The 25,928-nt window shown below is 39.6% G+C and overlaps 1 protein-coding gene across 4 annotated transcripts in view; it reads left to right on the top strand.

The window, feature by feature from the left end:
- Positions 1-25,928, top strand: part of LOC117435163 (acid-sensing ion channel 2-like) — a 656,265-nt gene that overhangs the window by 626,174 nt on the left and 4,163 nt on the right. For 2 of the 4 annotated variants that reach the window (XM_059002992.1, XM_059002991.1), the window contains exons 5-10: positions 1,490-1,546; positions 15,049-15,202; positions 18,187-18,278; positions 20,112-20,191; positions 22,760-22,828; positions 23,133-23,180. In XM_059002992.1, the coding sequence (XP_058858975.1) occupies positions 1,490-1,546; positions 15,049-15,202; positions 18,187-18,278; positions 20,112-20,191; positions 22,760-22,828; positions 23,133-23,180 (500 nt within the window). The remainder of the gene's footprint in view (positions 1-1,489; positions 1,547-15,048; positions 15,203-18,186; positions 18,279-20,111; positions 20,192-22,759; positions 22,829-23,132; positions 23,181-25,928) is intronic. The other 2 variants (XM_034058165.3, XM_034058164.3) reach the window with 1 other exon arrangement.

Raw genomic sequence — 25,928 nt, 5'->3', positions numbered from 1 at the left:
CTCCCTGGGCCTCCTCATCGCATCCTATGGATTCTCATACCATTTCTATTCTGATGATGCTCAGATTTTCCTCTCCTTCATCCCATCTGACTCCACCATCCCCTCCCATATCTCTACCTGTCTGTCTGCTATCTCCTCCTGGATGCACTCGCATCACCTCAAACTAAACCTCTCTAAATCTGACCTCCTTTTCTTCCACTCCTCTGATCTCTTTATCTCCATACCTCTGGAATCTACCACGCTCTCTCAGTCAGGAACCTCGGAGTAACCCTGGACCCCTGCCTCTCCTACTCCCAGCACATCTCCACTCTAGCACGCACCTGCCATTTCTTCCTGAGCAACATACGAAGAATCCGACCCTTCCTCACCAACTACTCCACACAACTCTTCGTCCAGTTCCTGGTACTCTCCCACCTAGACTACAGCAACTCCCTCCAGTTCATCCAAAACTCTGCTGCTTGCCTGGTGTTCTCTCTGCCTTACTTCTCCCACGCTACTCCACTGGCTCCCAATCACCTCTCACATCCAGTTCAAGACTCTTGTACTCGCCTACTGATGCCTTGACCAGACTGCACCCAGCTGCCTCCAGACCCTCATCTCTCCCTACACCCTCACCCAACCTCTCCGCTCTGCCAGCACTAGAAGACTGACTGTACCTTCTCTACGCTCCCCTGCCTCCAGAGCCCGCTCCTTCTCCACCCTCTCCCCACGGGTGGAACGACCTTCCTCAAGACACACCTTTTCAGACAACACCTGTAAAACTCAACTTTTCCCTTCTGGACTATATAGCACTCTGCCTTTAATGCACTTTAACTTGCACTTATCTGCTTCCTGTTTTACTGTACTTAATCCTGCGCTTAACCCAATTTGTAGTATTTTGTATTTCACTTGCACTCTTATCTAACCCTGATGTAACTATCAACACTGTTATCTGCTCTTGAACTGCCCTGATATCAAATCATACTGTGTTTTGTATTTGCTTTTATTAGGACTGAAGTTACTGTATTTTGTATCTTGCTCTTAATTGTATTGTAATTCCTGATATGTATTTTTTGTATACAACTGTAAGTCTCCTTGGGTAAGGGCATCTGCTAAGAAATAAATAACAATAATAATAATAATAATAATCTACCACTGCATCCTTTGCACCTACCACCGCATCCTTTGCTGCCCACTTTCACCCAGTTCTCACTACAGGTGCTACCTCCCTCTCACCCTCGTCACATGATTCCATCAGTGTCATTTCCAGCCGAACCTTAGCACACTTGAATTCCTCAGTTAGAGCTGAGACTGGCCGCTGCAGTTTCCTTTACTATAGTGCTACTCTGCTAAGGCATTTCATAATTTATGAACTAATCAAGGTTTCCTGTCTCTCTACTGTTGACAGGGAAACCTCATACACAATAAGCGGCTACAGTAATCTTGGAATAACCTTGGCTACATATAAAAATGGATGTTTTTAAATGGTGTGTTTTTCATTTATTTGTAGGTGATGCTGCTTTCTGTACCCCTGAACAATATAAGGAATGTGCTGAGCCAGCATTAGGTAAGTGTACAACCAATTGTAATGTATATTAGAAACCCTGTCCACCAATCAAGAAGCTCCATTGCAGGGTACTACCACATGGTAGAGGACCACGGAAGTTTCTGATAGCATGTCTTGCTTTAAAAAAGTGAAATTGAAAGTAAGCAGGTAAATAAAATCAGTAAGATTTAATATGTTTAAAATAACAATTGTTTACCAGTTTCTAATCCCAATAAAACCCTGATTTTCTATATTATCCTGGCAGTTGATCTTGTCTGTATGGTAGCTTATGCCTTCCCAGCAGAATCAACTACTGGACGCTATGCCCTGTAATCAGGAAGAAGCCGTAAAACAAGAAGAGCCAATCCTGTGGAAAACCTCCCACTGTTTAAAAATACTTAGCGTACTGCAACTCTTCAGACTTGATCTTAGAGGGTTTATTTTATCAGCTTTTCATTTTCATCCCTTTACTCACACTTTAAACCCTTTCAAGGCTGAGCCTGAATACTTCGGGCCCCGCCATTTCACAGCGCTGACTCTTTTGTTTTCCAATTGCATCATTTAAAGTGATGCTGGAATGTGATCTGTGTGTACTGATAGGCTTAAAACAGTCACGTGGACTGAAGGGAAGGCTCAGTGAACTTTGAACCCAGATGACATTGTAGTTAGGAGTGAAAGCAGATAGAGCACATTTTTTTTTAATGGAATTTGGAAAGGATCTCGCAAAGGTAGTTGCACAGGCTGCAATGTAGTTCGTTTTGGAGAATGGGAGTAATTGTGATTACTCCAGTGGGGTCGAGGATCCTGATTTAGAGGATGAAGAACTTTTGGGCAGGATATTCAAAAACCTGTGTTATTGTATCAAACTTGTGGTATAGTAACGAGAGCTTTAGTAGCAAGTGATTTTCAAACAAAATGTGTTAATTAAATCAATCCATTAATGCTTTGAAGTCAATGAGGTCGTTAATGAACGCATTTCTCATTAAAAAGCTTAATTATCGAAGGTCACATATATCACTACCTGTCTCAACAACTTGCATGTTAACAAGATCAAGAAAAATGAATGGAAGCATAATTTACTGTTGTACAGGGAGATGGCTGCTGTCCCACCAACCAAATGGAAACAATGGGAATATCTATTTTGTGTATAATTTAAAATTGTCTACATTTTGTCATGCAGAATGTACATTTATTTAGTATGTTTATTTAAAATGCTAATTTATGATTATATGGCGTGTGGTTAAAAATCGGACGGCATGGAAAAAAAAAAATATATAAAAATAAACCCCATTCGTCATTTACCCTCATACCCTCATGCAACTCTTTTAATGTGCATGTTGCAATCTTTTTTTGGTTAAAACGAAAAAAATACTGTAAGCCATCTATGTATATTGGTTGGAATTTATTTTCATAGTATGATGACATCTACTTTTGTATGTATTTGTGGCAAAGTGGTTAACAGTGTGCAGGTGCAGGTGATCAATGGACAGACAGACAATTATAACCCAGGTGCAAAGTTGTTTAATGGGTTTGTATGTCCAGAACAAACAGTAAACAATACATGATGTTAAGTAATATTGTGGAAAAGACTGTGAACATTAAATCATTAAATTATTATTTACTTTTCCCTAAACACTTTCCCCCTCTGTCTATCTCTATATCTTTCCATGCAAACCCTTCTCTCTCACTCTTGTCTTCCCTGAATCTCCCAGTCTTTTCCACTTACCCCCTTACACAGACCCGCTACCCACGTCTTTCCTGCAACCCCATTCCCCTGCATGCACACACACAAAGCAACCCCTGCACACACACACACACACACACAAAGTAACCCCTGCACACACATACAAAGCAACCACATTCGATCACATTCCTAGTGCATCGCTGTGTGTCCTTGACGCCTGTTCTTCATTCTTGTGTGGATAAGACACATGTGCTAGAAGCAAATCTGCAATCACCTAAGGAAACTTTATTATAATATCTAATATGCCGTTTTCTATACCAAGATTTCAGTTGTATAATTCAAATAAAATCTACAGTAGATGTCAGCTGTCATATAATGTACGTATGCAGAATTCAAATAGGCTACAGTTGCATTGATAGGGCAGCAGTGTGGAGTAGTGGTTAGGGCTCTGGACTCTTGACCGGAGGGTCGTGGGTTCAATCCCAGGTGGGGGACACTGCTGCTGTACCCTTGAGCAAGGTACTTTACCTAGATTGCTCCAGTAAAAACCCAACTGTATAAAAATGGGTAATTGTATATACAAATAATGTGTAAAAAATAATGTAATTGTATATAACAATAACGTGATATCTTGTAAGTCGCCATGGATAATAATAAATAGTAATAATTGATCATTTCTTGGTAGTCACTGGGTGCATATCATTTTAGCAATACAACAAACGTTCCATAAGATTGCAATAAGAATACATCTAATTCATAACCACAAGTATAGAAAAGGCTAAAATATTTTCATAACTACAAATATTGAATTATCGAGGTAGTCTGTAAGAAATTAAACCTGGTCCTGTACATTCTCTCTCTGTAAGGCGCCACAGACACGGTCTCTTAAATGTCTGTTTCAAGGTGAGTTATATTCTCTTTTTCCAAGTGCAAATTAACTCCTGATAAATTATGACAATTAACACGGATTTGCTTTTAAATTCCCACGCAAACAACAGAAATAGTCGCAAGAAGCCCTGCTAGTTAAGATATTAACATTATTTTGTAAATCAATATAATTTCGGAAATCACATTAGGACGATTATTTAATAACGAAATAGGCATAACGACCGCTCTAAAATGCCAAAATCAAAGCTACATACCGATTTCTTGAGTTAACACTGGAGTTATCATTTACGAACATTTGAAAATCCTGCACTCAGGATCTTATTTTCACTGTAGACACGGAAGGTAAGATGATTCATTATTTGATTTTGTATATGTTCTTTTGTTTATGTTCTTCCTCACCTACTAACATGCAGTGACATATTACATTAGTAATATATTTAGGATGCGTTATCGTGTTTGGAAGTTTCCTTGCAAGTTGGTTTATGTACTGTTTTTATATATAAATTACCTGTCAGATTGATCGCTTTTTGATAGTTATGTAGGTAGATGATTTACTTTATAAGTCTTTTTTTTGTCAGCCATTTTATGTCTGCGTGGGTTTGTATTTTTAATTTGTAATTTATTTATTTGTGCTATTACCCGTAACATTAAATCAGACTGTAATGGGGGTTTAACCATTGCCAGGGAAGGGGCATAAATCAACAACAGCACTTAAGTCACTGCTTTTTAATATTTCACAAACAAAAGGTATTTTTATTTCTCGGTAACTTGTATGATTGATTGCCTACACAGTTTATATCACCTATGCAGGTTTTATTCTTGGAATGCGACATATTTATCTAGTGATATTAAAAAGATACAGCAAACTATATTTATTTTTAATAAATAAATGACTAAATTTAAAAAGCATTAGTGTTCATCTGTTATGTAGATAGACACACAGGAATAAGGATTTAAGTAGTAAACGAGTAGATTGAAAGGGGTAGAAGCAGCTAATACAGTAGCTGACAAGCAGGTGACAGCAGCTCACATGGTGCCAGCCTTTACAAAACAGACAAGCCAGTGAGAACAAGACAGTGGACTGTCTGAAGACAGGTGCAGAAGATGTATAAAGAACAGCTCAAACATAAATGAACACATAGTGTTTTTGGTATCAGGTGACTGTATTTGCATTTTCATTACTGCTTCAAGGTACCGTTAGTGGTAATATAAGTTGTTGTTACTGCTTTGCTTGTGTAACAGGACAGAGGCTGTGCATGAACCAGCAACCACACACACAGCAAGCAAGCAACCTAACCACTATGGTTCCTGCTTTAAATGTTCATAACAGAAATATTCTTAAAATACTCCCCTTATAAAAGTTTACCATGGTGTTGTTGCACTGTATTTTTGCAGTTTTCCCATGGTTATACTATGCTTTTTACAATGCTTAACTATGCTTTACCATCCTTTCACTAAGCTTTATTACACTTTGCTATGCTTTTACTATGGTAAACTTGTATAAGGGTAATGGAGCTGTATTTCTATTAAAACAGTGATTCAATGTCCCTTAATGAATATGTAAAACTGTACAAACCACCAATATGAAAATCTGCAATAACCATAGTCAAAAATTCAGTATGCATCTCGTCTCGGAAGATGAGATATTACGCCAGATGGGGTTCTGTATTTATGAAGCTGAACCCTTTTCTAATTAGTATTCCACTTTCTTTTCTGAAGAGAATGTGGAGAATTATCAGGTGCCTTCAATTGCCAGTGCTGCAAAGCAACATTTATGAAACACAAATCATTCCCTTTTATTCCATCCAGTAGAAGCTGCTCTGAAAAAGAACACCATGAAACAGCTATTTAGAGAAAGATAAGTGTAATGGAAAACAGGATTATCTAGTAAAATCAAGTTAATGGCTATTCATTTGCAGAGGCCAGTGATTCGCGAGCACATGGCTTTCATCAGTGTAATTATTCAAATTCTAATCTACATAGAGACCGAAGAGCCTAAAGGTATTGCAGTTAAGGATTTAAAATCAATTTCTTAATTAGTTTACAATATTAATCTACTTATCATTTAGTCCCCGGTTTGAAGTAAATTGGTGAATGACTCCTAATCCAACACCCTCTGGCTATAGATACATCCGATACAGACACCACAGTGACAGTGGATCTTTTACAGGCTTTCCCCCAGCAATGGTGACACACAATATCTAGTAAGACCACTGAAATCACTTGGCCATCGCGAGATGTTTTTAGTTTAGTACAGCGGTCCTCAGAGTAATTTGGCCATGGGCACATTATTTATCCCTTTTGACAGTTAACCAACAACATATTCCATAATGCGAAATAAAAGGACACTTAAATACAGAGTCATCAAGAGACATAAAAGCTGTGATTGAGAGTAGTATATTGTTGCCCTAACAATGCATCAGTATTGCTGTATTACAGATTAAGTCAGCTGCCGTCACAGGCACAACTCTCTGGTCCTCATACACAAGCACAGATTTGAGGTGCTCAGATTAAATCCCACTCTCCGAAAGTCATGTTTTCTTAAATTCTGTATTAACTCAATCAACATTAATTAATCAACATGTTTACCCCCAAGAACAGGTGTTATATAGATCTTCCCTAAGTTAACAATCAGGAGGTTGGCGGCAAATCTATGGCCTTGTCCCTTTCAAACTCAACTGTAATCCAGCTGTCACTCTCTCATGAAAGTCTCTCTTTTGTCACAGGCGCGAGAACAGCATCACCGTTTTATGCATCCACCTCTCTTTAACCTGCCCTCCATTAAGGCCTCCATAATTGTTCCTTGGACTTTTGAACCTAATTTAACAAGCACAATGTATGTTTTTGGTTAAGACACAACTTACTGTATTAAAGTGCATGCTAGTAGACAGAATACAACACTAAATCACATTGTAATACAAAGAACCATCGACAAGATAGTCAGTTAATTATTGGAAACCAACAAAACTGCAGCTTCCCCTAATACCACTACAGCGGATAATCATGAGAACAATAATAATGCACGTAGCTGTTTTTTCATTCTCTACCATCTGTAAATACCAACAAGCTTAATAGATATATCTCAGCACCTGTATTTACATTAAAATACAATTCACATCAATATATAATTGCATTTTAAAATACGTATGCTAAATGGAAGTTCTGCAAGAACATTATTAGTATTATAATTCAGCAGAGAATATGCATGTTTATTTCTCAAGCTGTCTGCAAATCTCAAGTCCTGTGCTGTGACTGGGGATAAAAAAAGACAATCATTTAAAGTCACTGTGACAAGATCGCGCAAGGGATGAGGCCCAGAGACAGACTGCAGTTCAAACAAAAGACTTTTATTAAATAAAAAACACAAAATAAACAGGCACGAGGGCCAAACAAAAGGTTTTTAAAACATAAAGGAAAACTTACAAAAATAAGGCTTCCAGGCTGAGCTTTGCCTTCACTGGATTGCAAAATGAACAAAAACCAGCACACAAAGAAAAACACCCTTGCTTCCTCAGCTACCTCTCACCTTTTATGTCAGGTGGCTGGGCACGAATTGATTGTTAATTTCTCCCACCTGACACAATAAACCTGGGCAGGGAGGAGAATTTAACCCCATCCCTGCCAATATTTACAAGGGCAGAGCCCTGCTCTGCCACACACCTCCCCCCACGTACAAAGTACGCAGGCCGCAATCGGCCAAACTCCCCCCTCCCCTTTAAACCCAAGCCCTCCCCCCAAGAGTCCCCTTATGTCCCTCGGGTGGGCTATTTCAGCAGGTGGTGGTGGGCGGGGTTGATGTCAGACCCCCCCAAGTTTTCTTCAATGGCGGGGGCCCCGGACCTTCAAAGCACGCAAACGCTGGCAGTAAACCTGGACCCTCCAGCAGGAGCAGCGCTGGTGGCACCTCCGGTGGCGGAGGCTGGAATGGCGGCCCATCTCCCTCTGGTGGCGGAGGCGGGAACGGCGGCCTGTCTCCCTCTGGTGGCGGAGGCGGGAACGGCGGCCCGTCTCCCTCTGGTGGCGGAGGCGGGAACGGCGGCCCGTCTCCCTCTGCTGGTGGAGGCGGGAACGGCAGACCCTCAAGAACAGCAGACGGAGACGGTGGACCCTCTGGAACAGCAGGCCGACCCTCGGGAACAGCAGATGGACCCTCGGGAACAGCAGGCGGAGACGGCGGCCACTCCGGCAATGGCAGTTCCAGCTCCTCCGGTGGCAACGGCTCCAGCCACTCAGGCATCGGCGGTGGCCATTATAGCGGCCTCTGAGGTTGGGCTGGCACCTCCTGCTGTCGCAGTCGGGTGCGCCTCCACTGAGCTCCTCTCAGCCGCATGTGCAAGGGCTGCTGAGGAGTGTCAATCTTCTCCCCTTCCGGTTCTCTGGTCCGTGGCTCCTCCACTTCCGGTTCTCTGGTCCGTGGCTCCTTCCCTTCTGGCTCTCGGGCTGGCGGCTCCTCCCCTTCCGGCTGTCGGGACGGCGGCTCCACCCCCTCTGGCTCTCGGGACGGTGGCTCCACCCCCTTTGGCTCTTGGGACGGCGGCTCCACCCCCTTTGGCTCTTGGGACGGCAACTCCACCCCCTCTGGCTCTCGGGACGGCAGCAGCAAGGGAACCAGCAGGCATGTTCCCTCTGCTGGTGGCGGCGATGGAAGCGGAACCAGCAGGAACTCTCCCTCTGCTGGTGGAGGTGGGAGAGGCAAGTCGTCCTCCCACGGGGGTGGAGGCGGAACCAGCAGGAACTCTCTCTCTGCTGGCGGATAGCTGGGTTGTGGATATTCGGCCTTCGACCTCTTAGGCTGTGGACGCACCGACTTCCCCCTCTTGGGTTGTGGACGCACCGACTCCCCCCTCTAGGGCTGTGGACGCACCGACTCCCCCCTCTTGGGCTGTGGATGTTCGAGCTCCTCCCACTCAGGCGCAGGACGTTCAGGCTCCTCCCACTCAGGCGCAGGACGTTCAGGCTCCTCCCACTCAGGCGCAGGATGTTCGGGCTCCTCCCACTCAGGCGCAGGACGTTCAGACTCCTCCCACTCAGGCGCAGGACGTTCGGGCTCCTTCCACTCCAGGTCTGTGTCCTGTAAGACCTCCAGGCAGTGGTGCTCCTCATGCCCGTACTGCATGCAGTGGGTGCACCACTCCTCTTCCTCCCATGTCTCCCTTCCTCTCTGCCTCCTTCTCCTCACCTCTGTTTGGGTGGGGCAGATGGCCACTGTGTGCCCAAACTCCCCACAACCAGGGCACCACTCATCTACTATGTAGATCTGGCCGATGTCCCCCGATGGCAGCTGTTGATGCTGCCTCTTGCAGCTCTTCCTCCTTTTTCCTCCCATCCCCTCTGGGTGCACCAACCAGTCCCAAATCTCCCGGGATAATGGTGAACACGGTGGCAGTGGAGGTAGAGGGGTGGACACTGGTACCTGGAGTGGCAGTTGCTCCTCTTCCTGGGCCTGGGCATAGGAGCATCCTGCTAGTTGTGGCCGTAGACCTCGCAGCGGCCACACCAGTCCGCTGGTGGCACCTCTGGGCAGGATCTCCAGCGGTAGTCCTCCTTCCCACACCAGGAACACCAGGGAAAAAGGCTGGCTGGGTCCTCCAGCTGGGGTGGCAGCAGCTTTTGTTGCTGATGTCGCTGCTTGCATCTTCTTCCCATCTTTATCTTTTATGTATCTCCAGTTTTCGCAATCTTTTTATTGACACCATAAAATTGACAGCTAAAATGGCCCCCCTCCTGCCCTTTTGGATGTAAACGCCCCCCTTTGGCTTCAGAATGTCCCCTTGGGGGGCAGTACCGCCTCTGTTGAGAAACACTAGTCTAATCCAATGCCCAAAAAGAGGGGCTCTAGACTTACCTGATATTTCCAAAATTCGAGCTGGATAAAGATTCTTCTTGTTGGACATGGTGGCCTTGCCTTTCGTATTTAATTTCCCTGCTAAAATCCCACTTATCAGGGTGAAGCTCAACCTACGAAACGCCACAGTTGGGATCTACACAATCTAAGTCACCCATGGCGACAAACATTTCCTCAAAAAAAAATCGAATAAAACCAACATTCTTTGTGTCAAGTACACTATGGTCTACTAGTCATGCACAAAGCAAGCTCATGATGTTGGTTTATGAGCCACCGTGACTGCGCATGCACTTGGGATGTATTTAAGGTTTAAATGTAATTAAATGCAATAAACAAATTATTAAGCAATACTTATATTACATATTAATGTAATGAATTATAAAAATATTAAGATAGTACACTGATACACATAACATAAATGATACGTCAAAATAAATGCATTCCCCAGTATATTTCCATGTTGACAAAATAAGTTAATTGATGTCCTGTAATATACATATGCGTGGATAAAAGTGCTTGGGGTCTGAAAAAAATATGTTAGGAGAAAAAGGAGATGGACATTTTTACCTCACTTTGGTGACTTATTTCTCTTACTGTATGACAGGTGTTTACTTTTTTCTACATTTCACATAAGAGTGTTAGGAATTACAAATTAAATGTGGAATTGTGCTTTTGGCTGATTTACTTTTGCTGCGCCAATGCTCTGAATACACGTAAACTATCCGTGCTGTATAGATAGTCAATGGCAGTTCTCGTGCTTCACTGTAACTTGGCGTGTGGAACTACCGTTCTTCTCAATATGCTTTACATATTTAGTCGAAGCAATTTGTAACATTGAAAAACCCAAACTAAATGTGAGTACATTTTGACTAATTTTGTCTCTTTTCACCGACATACAACCGATAGTGCTGTTGTTTTGTAGTTTTTAACGTGTATTAATAATGTTTGTTAATATTCATTATGATGGGGGGGGGGGGGGCATGACATAACTGCTGTAAAATAATTCTGACCATCACAAACTGGCTATTCAGGCTGGAAAAATTATTTGTGAAAAAAAACAGTAAGAAAGCATTGTTACTTCAGAAATTGCATTGATTTACCTCTGCATTGCTCGTCACAACAGCTACTTGTCTCAGGTAAGATTAGCCTCTAATGTAACATTATGTGATATAGCTACTATTTTTCTGGAGACCTAGGCTGGCTGAGAAAAATGTGGAAAAGGAGGCAACCCTAGATAAAGTACATCAATGCAATTTTAGAAACTAATGTGAGGGCCGTATGCATTAAAGGAGAAAGGAAAAAGGCGTTTTTATATCAGACAAGGAATACATGTTAAAATTAAAAGGTAAGCAGTGCAGTTTCACTTTACATTGCCTCTGCCTGTCCCCTGCTAAGTGCTGTGTCTGCTGATCGCTCATTTACAGTCAATGTAAGCCACCTCCACCTTTCGCTACTGACCAAAAGATACGCCTGGACTGCTGGGGCTTTTTATATGAAGGTGGTTAGGTGTAGTCGCGGACATTATTGTGCACATTAAATTATCGCTTACAATAAATGTAGTGTGGATGGTATGGTATGTAAATTAGCCAAATACTGTGTACGTAAATTAATGTGTTCTCTGTTAGTAAATAGAGCAGTAAATTTAGATTTAAGCAACTCCAAATTTAGTGCCTGTAACAGGGCGAGCAGCCCTGTACATTGTTTATTTATTTTTAGATCGGGGTCTCCCCCTCCGCCCCTGTGCAGTGTGTTTATTTTGTATTATTTTTATTGTATTATTGTATACATGTCGGCGAGCGCCGTATGTTTTATTGTTTTGATTAAATGACGGCGTAGCGCCGTGTTATTGTTTTGTTTATTTTTAAAACGTGTCCTGGCAGAGGCAAGATCGGTGCTCGTCCTCTGCCAGATGTAATGAAAAAAAACTCGTGCAGAAGGTGGCCATCTCCCGAATTAAGTGATTAATTTAGTTGCTAATCGGGAGATGGTCACCTGAATATAAAAAGCCTGCAGCTCTCCAGTTTAGGGTGGGTGTTTTAGGTGGGTGATAGAGAGGAGAGAGCGAGCAGAGAGACGGAGAGCGAGAGAAGGTTTATTTAAAAACGAAACTAAATCATAGCATACAGGAACAGTGACAGCGACTGCCCAGCCTGACCTGTATGGTTTATTTATTTTGGATTTTGTGTTTGTGATTTGTTTTTGTTTAACCTTTTATTTTGCTCTGTGAGCGAGTGTTTTCTGTTTGAAATATTTATTTATTTTTGGTTGCTTTAAATAAAACGGCGCCCGCGCCACTGCACAATACCTTTTTGTTTTTGTTGTCCCTTCTTCTGCCGTGACGTCACCACTCAGCCATTCCTGTCACAGTGCCCTTTCGTAAATGAGGCCCTTCCTGTAATGACCGAGTGAAACAGACATTTCACAAAATGACTGATAACCTTTAGTCAGTCAAATACTGTAATAGATAGATAGATTTGTTTGGTTTGCCTCTTAGCTTGGAACTGAACTCAGCATGTATACCTGGTTCACTGCCACATTTATCTAATTTTGTTTTGACATTGCACTGAAACAAACAAACAACTCAGTTTGTCTCCAAAACGAAGAGTCTTAGTTCAATAAACAAACTCAACATTTGTTTGGAGCATTCTGCCTTGTTTTATATTTGTTAAATCTGTCTCTACTGTTTATAAAGGTGTTTATAAAGTGTAAACCAGGCCAGTCCAGTGGTTAAAGAAACAGGCTTGTAACCAGCAGGCCCCCGGTTCAAATCCCAGCTCAGCCACTGCCTCATTGTGTGACCCTGAGCAAGTCACTTAACCTCCTTGTGGACTGTCTTTCGTTTGAGACGTTGTTGTGAGTGACTCTGCAGCTGATGCATGGTTCACACACCCTAGTCTCATGCCTTGTAAAGCAATTTGTGACGGTGGCCCACTATGAAAGGTGCTATATGAAAGCTTTTGAGACTCATTTTAGAATGTAATATTGCTGATAACTATATGCTCATATCAGCAACCCAACAGGCATGAACTGACACGTTATACTTCACTGGAAAGACTCCCTGCACTCTGATTAGTTGAGCTAGAAGGATATAATCCCAAGTACTGTATATGCCCTGTTTGTAACCACATCACAAAATCAAATCAAGCAATATCATTCCGCCTTTTTAATAATATGTCAATTGAAGACTGGGTAAGTCAAAACTTCATAGAAAATAATACATCATCCTGCCATTACTGGATCAGACGTGACATCTAAAGTCTTCTAATGTTTTAAATAAGAGCACTCCACAAGGCTTGTTATATAAAGTGTGGTTTGACATACAAATACATTTTGGATGTAGAGGCAGAGAAGGCTCAAGAGAATTACCTTATAATGCTTTCCTATCGAAACCGATGAAAATGGTTTCAAGTTGCAAGTCTCCATTTCAATGAAGCTACAAAAAATCATAACAACCCCACAGACACCCTGAAACCCAACTATGAGGGAGAATGTGTATGAGTGAACCCATGATCTGTACTGCCCCATCAGACCACTGGAGAAACATGTAATGAAATGTCTGAAGAATCTGCCAGATTTCTATCTTTATCCACAAATCGGACAAGATCCAACCAATGTGAATGATAAGAGTACCTGGTGTACTTGCAGGCCATTAGGAAAAGATAAAATCAGTAACATGAGGGCAAAGATTTGTATGGCTGTAGGTTTGAGCTGTCGCTACACAAACCAGTCAATTCGATCAACAACAATCAACGTTGGTTTACAAAGCAGGGAAATAATGTCATCGATGTGAAAGTAGCCTTAAAAGTTACTGGACCATCAACGAAGAGCAACGCAAAACCTGGTCAAGCACTGTCTGCTGCAGGAGACGTTCAATCACCATCTTCAGCAAGTAGCACCACTTCTAAAGGGCACACCCCTTCTACTGTCCAATTACAAGGCAACTTTCTAAATTTGCCCGATTGGATGTGGGCGAGTGCCGAAAAAAAGTGGTAACTTCGGGATGCGCCCAGAAGCTCTTGGTGAAACTAGATTGGCCTGGACGAAACCAAACTCACCAGACTAGGGGGGTTCGACCTTAACTTTACTTTATATATACATTATATATATATATATATATATATATATATATATATATATATATATATATATATATATATATATATATATATATATTGTAGCACAGCGGGAGGGGGTTGAAATCCTCCCCGCAGTAAAATGTGTAGTTTTGTTAATTGGGGAAGTGTTTTGTTAATTGTTTTATTATTAATTATCCCCTGCACCTGGTAGCCATTGTTAAATTAGAACCAGGTGCAGGGTATTTAAGAGAGGCAGTCAGTTTGCTCAGGGCTGCTGTGTGGAGAGCCCGCTTGGTTGTGTGTACAAGTGTAAGAAGAAGAAAGGTAGAGTAAACATGCGTGGTTTGTTTTGTATTGGTAAGCAGCTTAGCTGCCCGATGGCCAGTCAGGGACTGTATTCTGTTTAGTTAGTACTCCTTTGAGGAGTTAGGATTTTGTTTGTTTGTTTGGGGTGCTTATGAATAAATATACAGGCCCTGCCCTGTTTAAATAACATCTGTGGTCCAGTAAAAGTTTATTTTTCATACAAGAAGGTCCCGAATTGTAGCAAGGCACCCCCACTTTGTTACAATATATATATATATATATATATATATATATATATATATATATATATATATATATATATATATATGAAACAGTATACATCTTCCATTTGGCAGCAAGATTAATATGCAAATGTTCACTCCACTACAGGATTTATGGTTGAATGATTGAAGTTTATCTGTTTTAATAATTTCTCTTTTATTGAAAGAGTTGATATGCAGAGTGTATGATCTTTACATTTCAATTTGTATAAAGAACTTTAACGTGTATACAAGAAAGATACAATATAAATCAAACATATACTATTGATTTGTATGATTATTATAACTACAGGGTTCTTTTTTACCAAGGTCACAATATCAAGCACCCCAGCATATAGAAATGAGGCCTGATAAAGACATCTAAAGAAACACACATAAAAAGCACTCATCTGTTTCCTGGAGGAAGGATAACCAGTTTAACAGCTCTCTTGTCTTTCTTTTAGCCATGCTTACGGAGAAGAATAGCAATTACTGTGTCTGTAGGACCCCTTGCAACCTAACAAGGTACAACAAAGAACTCTCTATGGTGAAAATCCCCAGCAAGACTTCTGCACGATACCTGGAGAAGAAATTTAACAAGACGGAAAAATACATTGCGTAAGTATATGGAAGCTAATTAGTACCTCCAGTGAAGTATGGATGGTAGAGCTGACTGGAAATTAATTCTTGAATTAAATTTGTCATATATCCATCTAGCTGATTTTGTAAAGTGCCAAATAATGGAAACTATGATAAATGTGAGCAATTATTTAATGCTAACACTGCCCATTCTAGTGCTCTGTAGAGGCTGTAGTTTCTAAAATGAAACAAGATATATTGATGCTTGGAATGACACGGTTAAAGGGGAGTTTAACAATGGATAGGGATGTTATTGAATTTGATTGTAATGCAATTCAAACAAAGAAAACTGAGAAGTCATAGACTTGTTAGCTGTTAGTTTATAGTTTGCATATTTTCTAAAAGTTTATTTGTAATACACTAAACAAAGGAGTTTACACGTTAAAGCTGGCAGCATTAATAGGCTTTGGTGGATGGTGGCAAAGGTGCATTTTCTTTTAATGTAAGTTGCGAATTAAGACACAACCACAGTGTTTGTATTTGTTGCTTGTAAAAATCTCCCAGCAGCACTTTAACATTAAAAGTTTAATGATAAACTTATCTGGAAATGATAGGTTTCACTTAAACAAAAACGGACGCTTTAAATCATGTAAACCCTATCTAACTGTGTGAAGTAATTAATTTCACAGATTTTATTATAAGCAAATATCCAAATTATGTCAGGCTTAATGTGCAGACATGTGCAGAATAGAGATATATTCATGTTTAGAAACCAAGGCTGTGTATTATATGGATAGATTCTGATTGATTTGCCAGGTTAAATGAAATGGCAATATGCTTTTCTCCAATACAGCACCACATCTGTGACGGTATCCCACAACAAACAATCCAAATAAATAAAATGCCCCAACTCCTGTTTATGTCAAATAGCAGTCACTGTGTCTGTCTGTTCAGTTGTGGTTTATCAGATTCTGTGATGTATAACCAAGAATGTAGGCAGGGGATCTAAATAGGGTTGCCATCTCCAAGATGCACACAAAAAAAAACAGCCACTGCTATAGCTAATTATTACTAAAAGGACCATTTTACACAAATGTATTACATTGGGTAGGTATACTGCTCTAAGATTTAGATGGGCAGAAAAAAATACATAACTATATGCATCTCCGTTTGATATGTATGAAAAAAAACCAAAAAACTGCACATTTGACTTTTACTGGCAACCGGCAAGACAATACAAGAGATGTGTATGTCAAGTTACCCGAGGAAATGCATCAGGACTACACTTTGTAACAACATAGAGCATCCACTTAAAGCTCAATTTACAGGTGGCAACCCTAAAACAATCCTCTTAATTTAATTCAGACATAAATTGTATTAACTTCTTCAACCTTGGAATTCTCTATTTCTGATACCTTCAGTTTGGCAAACTGCCTTCTACTACAAAACTGTCCTGTAGAGATATATATATAACTTATATATAAGGAAAAACTATAAGATGGCATGGTTGTGGCACCCATTTGCCCCATAATTCCATTCTACTAGCTATCACTTTCTTTCTCGTTCTTAAACAAAACTCAAGTAGCATATAGGAGGCTGTGTGGTCCAGTGGTTAAAGAAAGGGGCTTATAACCAGGAGGTCCCTGGTTCAAATCCCACTTCAGTCACTGACTCATCGTGTGACCCTGAGCAAGTTACTTAACCTCCTTGTGCGCCGTCTTTCAGGTGAGACATAATTGTAAGTGATTCTGCAGCTGATGCATAGTTCACACACCCTAGTCTCTGTAAGTCGACTTGGATAAAGGCGTCTGCTAAATAAACAACAAATAATAATAATAACAGCCTTATATATAAAAGCATTGTTTTACATTAGTGAATCAGATATTTATATTGCAATTGTATTCTATTGTAAAGAAGAATTGTGAAAATGAAGTCTTATTTGTAGTTTGGCTTTTGTAACAGTTTGAGTCTGTGTGCTATAGCCGTAGTTATGTATTCTATGGGCCTCATTTATGAAAGGGCATTAAACATTATGGTGTACCATAGTTACAGTTATGTCTAACAAAAAAAGCAGTGAGATAGTTAATGCTCTTCCAAATGTTTTGTTGCCAACTGAGATACATACTGTACTGTATATAACAGAATAAGTCAGACATGCTGAGCTGAATATACAGTATTACAAGAATACAAACCTCACTGTAACTGTGAGACCCTGTGGCAAAGTGGTTTAATAGTGTGCAGATGCATGTGATCAAAGAACAGACAGACAATTGTAATCCAGGTGCAAAGGTTTGTTTTTATTTCTTTTATGTCCAGTGTCTGACAGCAAATAAAACAGTAAGTAATAATGCTGTTAAGTAATACAGCGGCATGTATTACTTACTTCATAATCCCCAGGTTGGTCCCGAAATAATAGTCCCTTTATTGTATCCCCACATTAAACACAAAAACACATACACCAGTCTGTTTAGTACGTGAATTAATGGTACCAATACAGTTTATTGTGATACGAGTGCAGTGCTGTTCCGGGTTTGTGCTGGCCTCTGGCGACAGCTCCGGAATGTGTTAGCTGTCTAGTGATTACAAGCAACAAATAGACAGAACAAAATAAACACTCACGATACTGATTCACAAAAACATAGGTCCTTCCGGGTCACTTTCCATTAATCAAAACGAAGGAACAGATTACGTCACTTCGACCCCTATTTATACCGTCACTCATGACCCCTTGGTAAACAATTGCAGCCACTCCTCCAATCCGCTGCTGCCACATAATTTCCCTTCCGGGTCGATGAGTTAGTGTACCGAAGCCCCGCCCCTTTTCTAAATGACCGACTTCCTTTCAGCCCTCGGAACGAAGAGTCAGGCAAGTAGTCTAGGGTACTCTGTTCCCGTTACTTAGTGCCCTCACAGGTCGGGAGGGAGATTTACCACCAAGAATCATTGTCTTTCCGTCACAGACCCCTTCTAAAAATACCATTCAGGTGTCGTCCACAGACCTAACCCTTATTTATTTTTTGCAGGGACAACATCTTGGTTCTTGATGTATTCTTTGAGGCTCTGAACTACGAGACCATAGAGCAGAAGAAGGCATACGAGGTTGCTGGGTTACTCGGTGAGTAGTACACATTACTAAGCAACACTAACAGGTATTAAAATACTGAAGCGTGGTTACCAGACGCCAGTTTTAACATTACCTTACAGCAAACACTTCCTCTTGCAAATTTCAAGCAAGAATGTATTCGACATGTTGTTCAGTAAAAATAATAGTAAAAAAATGAGAATTAATAGATCAACTTCGGCCTCCAAGCACTTTATTTGGATTGTAACTTTGTTACTATATATATATATATATATATAATATATATATATATATATATATATGTCACCTCCTAAATTATTGTCACCCTTGATAAAGATGAGCAAAAAAGACTGTATAAAATACATATGCATGTTACCTCATTTTTATACCACAGTGAAACAGGAAGCCATGGAAGGCCACAACACTGTTCCTTAAGACTGAGATGAACTTAAAGAAGTAGAATGTTAATGCAGATTTAATTTTGTTTGGTTTTATTTATAAGAATCTTTAGGGGTGCCAATAATTCTGACACTTATCTTTTTGAGAAAAATGTTATTACTTATTAATAAAAAAACTTTTTCTCTGAGCAATTGTATTAGAATAAAAGAATATGGTTTTCCCATATATTTGAGCATAAAATATAGCTCATTACCTGGGTTGTTTATTTTATACAGCCTTTTTTGCTCATCTTTATCAAGGGTGCCAATAATTTTGGAGGTGACTGTGTGTGTGTCTGTCTCTCTCTCTCTATCTCTCTCTCTCTCTCTCTCTCTCTCTCTCTCTCTCTCTCTATATATATATATATATATATATATATATATATATAATGAGAGAGATACTGATGCACAAAATAAATGCAACACTCAGATCTAATGGATTTAATCAAATAATTTAAACATAGATATCAAACAAAATCACAGAAAACGTGAACAAAAATACAGATCAAAGAATCATAAGTTTTCAGTATAGAACATGACACACTGTCAAAATTAAAACATTACAAAGTTAGTATTGGGTATGACCTCCCTGAGCATTAACACAATCCTGACAGCGTTGACGCATAGACCTGATCAGCCTCTGGATAGACTGCTGTGGGATGTTCCGTCACTCCTTCTGTGCAGCTGCAGCCAGCTGGCGAAGGTTGGCTAGTCGCGGTTGGCTTGAACAACGCAACAGTCAGCATAATGGTATTGGGCCGGTGTGGTGACCCTCTGCCTTCCAGGACATGGCCTGTCCCTCACATAGCTGGTTTCCTGGTTTCTCTGGACTAGTCTGCTGATTGTTGAAGAAGAACATCTCATTCTCCAGGCAACTTCTCTCACAGACAGGCCGCCTTCAATCATGCTGATGGCAACCAGGCGATCTTCATTACTCAAGTGGGGCACAGTCATATCTTTCACTGTTCTTGTGTTAATTAAAATCATATCTTTTCAAATGGCTATTTTTACTGATTCTTAATCAACTCATTTTGGCAATTAACTCAACTCAAATAACAAACACTGAGCACCTGGCATTTTTATGAAATCACATGACTTGAGCTCAGTATTTTGTTATCCCAAGGAACAATACTACTCAAACAATCCAAAAATATATCTGCTCACTATTTAAAATGCAAATAACATTATGTATGTGCCCAATGAGCTATTGATGTAAAACTTAGACTGTTGCGTTTTCATTGTACATCAGTATAAATATGGCAGGATTTGAGCCGTAACTAGTCATACTTTCACTCCAACTACATAACCACTTTGACAGTTGTGCCAAGACCTTGAGACCGTTGGCATGACTGTACATAGTAAATCAGCATACGTACATACAGTATCTTTCTTATCATCATTATCTTTCTGTATTCTGTTTTTATTTCAGGGGACATTGGCGGACAGATGGGGCTATTTATTGGTGCTAGCATTCTTACAATACTAGAGCTGTTTGACTATTTGTATGAGGTAAGTATTCTCTGGTAGATTTCATTTCAATTTAATAAAAGACTCATGTTAGGAAACATAAACTAGATACAATTAGATTTATTAAAAGCAGCAAAGCACTGCTATCAAGAGGGATGTTTCACAGCACTCTATCATTTTTTCATCATAGCATTATACAATGAATAAAATTGCATATATAAACCTAAATTCATGCAGTGAAAGTAAAATAAAAATGTGTGTGTATGTGTGTGTGTATATACAGTATATATATATATATATATATATATATATATATATATATATATATATATATATATATATATATATATTAACACGGCTTGGAAAAATAACAAAATAACAACCTCTGATTGGTTAAACAGCACCACATGACCGTGCGTATATATAGCGTATGGCACGGCTTGCATACTAATGAGCCACTTCACATTGAATAAATCACTACGCACCACTACATTCTAAATTCCATGACAAACTGCTATTTTATTTGTTATTAGTTACAAAACCATTGCCAAAAATGAGTGGCATTCCACCTATTTCCTTTTATATATTTGGTGATGAAACTCCAGATAACTGATACAATACCAACTTTCTGAGTGGAGACAGCAGTCCACCTGAAAAAAATACAAATAAAATAAGTGCACCAGCAACTGTCAAGAGTAGACACATAACAGTAGATGAGGAACAGCTAAATGAAATAGAAGAAAACAAAGATTGAAAAAACACTAAAATAAACTACAGCATGGGCTGTTAATGTACTTAGACTGGTTTAAGAAAAAAAAAATGGACATTCATTTCAAAGAAATAAGTTTAAAAAAAAAAAAAAGAATAAACAACATAAGGGAATTTTATGCCAGTGCAAGAAGTTCAGCTGGGGACCAGTATTCAGACTCCAGTTTTATAACGCTGAGCTGACTAAATAGATATTTTAACAGAAGAAGTTTTAACATCTCCGCTGACAGCGAGTTTAAAACCAACAAGAACTTATTCCTGTCAGTCATGAAAACTTTTAGAAAAGCAGGTAAAGACAAGGCCAGACACCACCCCCCGAATTACCGGCCTGGATTTTAAGCTCCTGCAGGAAAGTGAGGCACTGTCCCCTGACACCGCGGTCAGATTGGTGCGTATAGTCTGGTTTGATCTTCAACTTAATCTGGCACAACATGGACACAAGGGTGTTCGACAACTAACAAAAACATCTTTTGAGCTCCAAAAGGGTGAAAACTGAATATGTGTGCCTCGCATATAACGAGTACACAAACTCACCTGATACAGATAGAGCTTCAACATCCATGGCAGCTTTTCCCCTTACTTCCTCTGTGTCATTTGAAACTCCGCCCATCGTGTGTTCAGTCCAATAGTAGTTCTTAGTGAGATGCCACATTCGATAAAGAAATTCACAATAAACGGACATGTGCAATTTATTTTTAATGCCGGAAAAGATCAATAAATGTAATTAAATAAAATTTGGGACTATATTACACTGCGGATATATACACAATAAAAGTTTCTGGTTTTGTCTTAATTAAAAACGTGTTTTAATTATTTTTCATCCCTCAAATGACAGGTAGCCGTGCCGGTATAAACCACTTCTGGCTGCGCGGTTCCCATAATATATACCATTTCTGGGGTGGTATATATCATGGGAACCGCACGGCCCGTTTGGTTTATACCGTACATATGGGGTGCCATGTGTAAAAAAAAAAAAAAAGAATTTACTTAAATCTTGTATTCTTTCCCAGATTTAACTTAAATCTTGTATTCGTTCCACAGTTGTATAAATGTTGTGAAAATAAATATTTTTTTAATGTGTACATTCAGATATAATTTATAAATCTAGCTACAAGATTTAACATGTAGCTAATTATTTAACTAAATCTTAAATCTCTTATCAAGATTTAACATTTACCTAAATATTTAACTGGCCAGCTAAATCTGGAGTTGTATGCAAATGAGCTCCGCCCACTTTGTGCTTTCACATGATTTGATTGGCTCTTGTAATACTGAAATGTGCACATTTCCCAATTAGCATTACAGTGTTCAATCAAATTGCCTGAAAGTACATTTGCATACAAACTCCAGATTTAGCTGACCAGTTAAATATTTCGCTAAATGTTAAATCTAGTTAAGAGATTTAATATTTAGTTAAATATTTAGCTATATGTCTTGTAACTAGATTTATAAATTATATCTGAATGTACACATTTAAAAAATATATATATTTATTTTCACAACATTTATAAATCTGGGGAAAAAATACAAAAAATTATTTAAGTTAAATCTGGAAAAAAGATGTTAAAATATGAATGCTTTTTTTTACACATGCCACCCCACACACACTCACACACACACACACACACACACACACACACCTATATATAGAAACTATACAAAATTGCATATATGAGGGTTGGGAAAAGTTTCCAGCTAGCTGAGCTGTGAGAGCGATCTAAATTCCTAATATATTGATTTCTAATGTGTAAAGAAGGTAAACTCATAAACTCAGTGCAAGATACAGTAACTGTACCTGTACCTTGTCATCATGTTTTAATCACTACTTTAAATCTATGTCAGGTCATGAAAGACAGGTTATTAGACTTTCTCAGCAAAGAGGAGGAAGAAAGAAGCCATGACGAGAATGTGGTAAGAAATATACTGAATATATACAACAATGTACCTTACTATTCTGCTACAGTAAGTAACTACTGTGCATCCTTAGCATACAAAGCTAGCTTTTAACAGCATCATAATTTAGGCATTTTTCATAGGCAATAAAGGAAACACATAAAATGGTGCAGCTCAAAAACTTTGTTCAGTAACAGTTTGTATGCACACTTCTGTAAAAATAATGTATTTGTCAAAAAAAGGTTTAAAAACCATGAATAGTGGAAATTTGCCAAATATAACAATAAGCAAAATGACTGGGACACTTTTTTTTCTAATTTAGAGTGCCCAATTACATCCCCTCACCACAGCAATTCCCCACAACAACAAGGTCAGTGGGCATCCTCTAATCTCACAGGTTAATGGCCTCTTTATACCTAGGAGCTTGCGCTTTAGCTCACCAGGTGCCTGGTTAGTGGGGACCACTGGAGCACGATAAGGAGAAATAGTTCCTGACTGCTTTGCCTTCCTAACCCATGAGAACCTGCACTCCCCTGACTGTCTATCTATCTATCTATCTTGCATTTATATAGCACCTTTCATGTGTTCACATCACAGAGCGCTTCACATAAAAAGAACAAGGGACAGTTCTAACAGTTAATGGCAGCTCTGAACAGATGGGTTTTCAGTAGCCGACCAAAAGAAAGAGTTGAGTCCGCAAGTCAGATTTCATCTGGGAGGGCATTCCAGGCTTTTGGAGCATAACAGCAGAAAGCTCTTGAGCCAAATGTTTTGAGATTAGCTCTAGGGATCTGTAGCATTCCTGCGCTAGATGAGCGCAAAGTGCTCTTTGCAGCATGAGGGACAATTAGGTCAGACAGATATGTTGGGGTCAGATCATACAATGATTTATACACCAGTAGGAGAATTTTATAGTCAGTGCAGAACTTCACAGGGTGGTCAGTTTATTTTGTCCTTGTAAGAACTCTAGCTGCAGAGTTTGGAAGCAGTTTAAGTTTTTTCAAGGTGCAATCGCTAACACCGGAAAAGAGAGAATTGCAATAATCTCTTGACATGATGAATGCATGGACAAGCATTTTAACATCTCCTTGTGACAACATTGGCCGAAGTCTTGCTATATTTCTACGATGGTAATAGGACATTTTTACAGTATTATTAATGTGCTTGTTAAAACTAAGGTCTCTATCAAAGATGACTCCCAGATTTTTGATAGTTGGAGAGGGAGAAATGGCCATGTTTGCTATGGAGATTGCAAGAGGAGAAACTGATTACAACTGAGGAGCAGGATTTCAGTCTTGTTGAGCTGAGCTTCAGAAAGTTATTTGACATCAATGATTGGACTTCACACAGGCAGTCATTTATCCTGGAATGTCCAAGCTTTGGGTCCGCAGGTAATGAGAGGTAAATCTGAGTATCATCTGTGGAGAGGTGAAAGTCAACCTCAAACCTTCTAAAAATGAATCCTAGAGGAAGCATGTAAATTGAGAAAAGCATTGGACCCATAACAGAGCCCCAAGGAACCTGCCCTGCCATACTATTACAAGATGAGCCACTCAGGGACACCGCCTGCCCACAGCATAATAGAAGGTGGTTCTTCCTCGACCCACTTGAGCATAGTTTTCCTTGCCAGCATCAAAAGGGTCTGGATTACTCCAGCATACTTGTTAGGCACTCAGGTAGTACACCCAATATGCACAATAATGGTTCTTTATGTAAAGGTATATTAAATAAAAAGGAAATCCTGCAATAAATTGCCTCCAAAAAAGCAGATCTATGTTGGCATTCCCATAAACAATGTAGAAAAGTACTGAACTGGCTTTTATGTTTTTGACAAACTGGAGAATCCTCTTTATTAAATTTACTGTACCCATACTGAGAGATATACACCCTGTGGACCAAATAAAATTGCATTTCTTTAAACTTTTCTTCTAACCAAATAGAGATATCCGATGGCAAGTCTATAATTGCATCCCATATTTCTTTGTCATTAATACAGTTAAGGGCTCTGGCCCAGGTCTCACGAAGGGACACTAGGGATTCCTTATTGATATATAACATCGCATACAACCCAGATACGCATTTAGCAGAGCCCTCATTTTTAAGAAATAATTATACTATATAAGGTGGATTGTCTACACAATTAGGCTACCATTCTTTTTGACTGTATAGTGTATGTATTTAAAGAAATCACTAGAGGTTATTTCATGTTGCATATATATATATATATATATATATATATATATATATATATATTTGTTGAAATGATCAAAGTGTATTTTCATGCCATAGATCTCCTATTCTTTTGATTCCTTTCTTCTGCCAATCATCACAGTGGGGCGTATCCAATCTTGGAAGGAAACCAGGTGTCCACATCTATGTAGAGAGATGAAAGGGGACCAGTGCACTTAACAACCTTCATTAACATGGACCATACCCTGACCATGACCCAAATCAATGGGCTTTCTAGGGCTGCAACAGACACATCAGCTGAATGACCGTTCAGAAGATTAACCAGTGAGACAGGCTTACAAAAAACAGACTTGAGGGCTACCCACCCAGTATCAGAATGTGTAAACCCAATCAGATACAATCCTGGGCTGCACATCCCACATATAATATTTAATACAGGGGCCTTAACCTCCTCATCATTCATGGCCTCACCTGAGGTTTGGCAGTCAAACTGTATCCATCCTTATCTCTCAGCGCTGGTTGAATCAAAATTTTGAAGCAGCTCACAGCATCCCAAAAGGCAAGGCCTAGAGCCAAAACCAAGCAAAACATGTTGTGTAATCTGTTTTATTCTCTAACATTGTCCTGACTGAAATTATACAGTCCAGAACTCCACAGAGCACAGCACACTATTGTGTGTTATCCTTACTTCTAGTAAACTCCTATTTATTGTACTCTGAAGTCCTTGTTCTCACTTCATATGCTTCATGCTGAGGCAGCCGTCGGGATAACTTTACCAGTTGGAGAATCCTTGAGTAAGCACTCTCCAAACAGCTTGTTTCAAATTATATGAAAGAGAAGATTCAATGTCTTCTTCTTGTTGATGCACAATTTCAGTGATTCATGCCTCCCCTCAAGCCTGCTTTGGGGTTTCATTTTGTGATCTTCG

The sequence above is a fragment of the Acipenser ruthenus genome, chromosome 28 (genome assembly GCF_902713425.1).
Source record: "Acipenser ruthenus chromosome 28, fAciRut3.2 maternal haplotype, whole genome shotgun sequence".
NCBI lineage: Eukaryota > Metazoa > Chordata > Actinopteri > Acipenseriformes > Acipenseridae > Acipenser > Acipenser ruthenus.
Note: the sequence above shows the minus strand (reverse complement) of the source record. Positions and strands in the feature narration are given on the sequence as shown.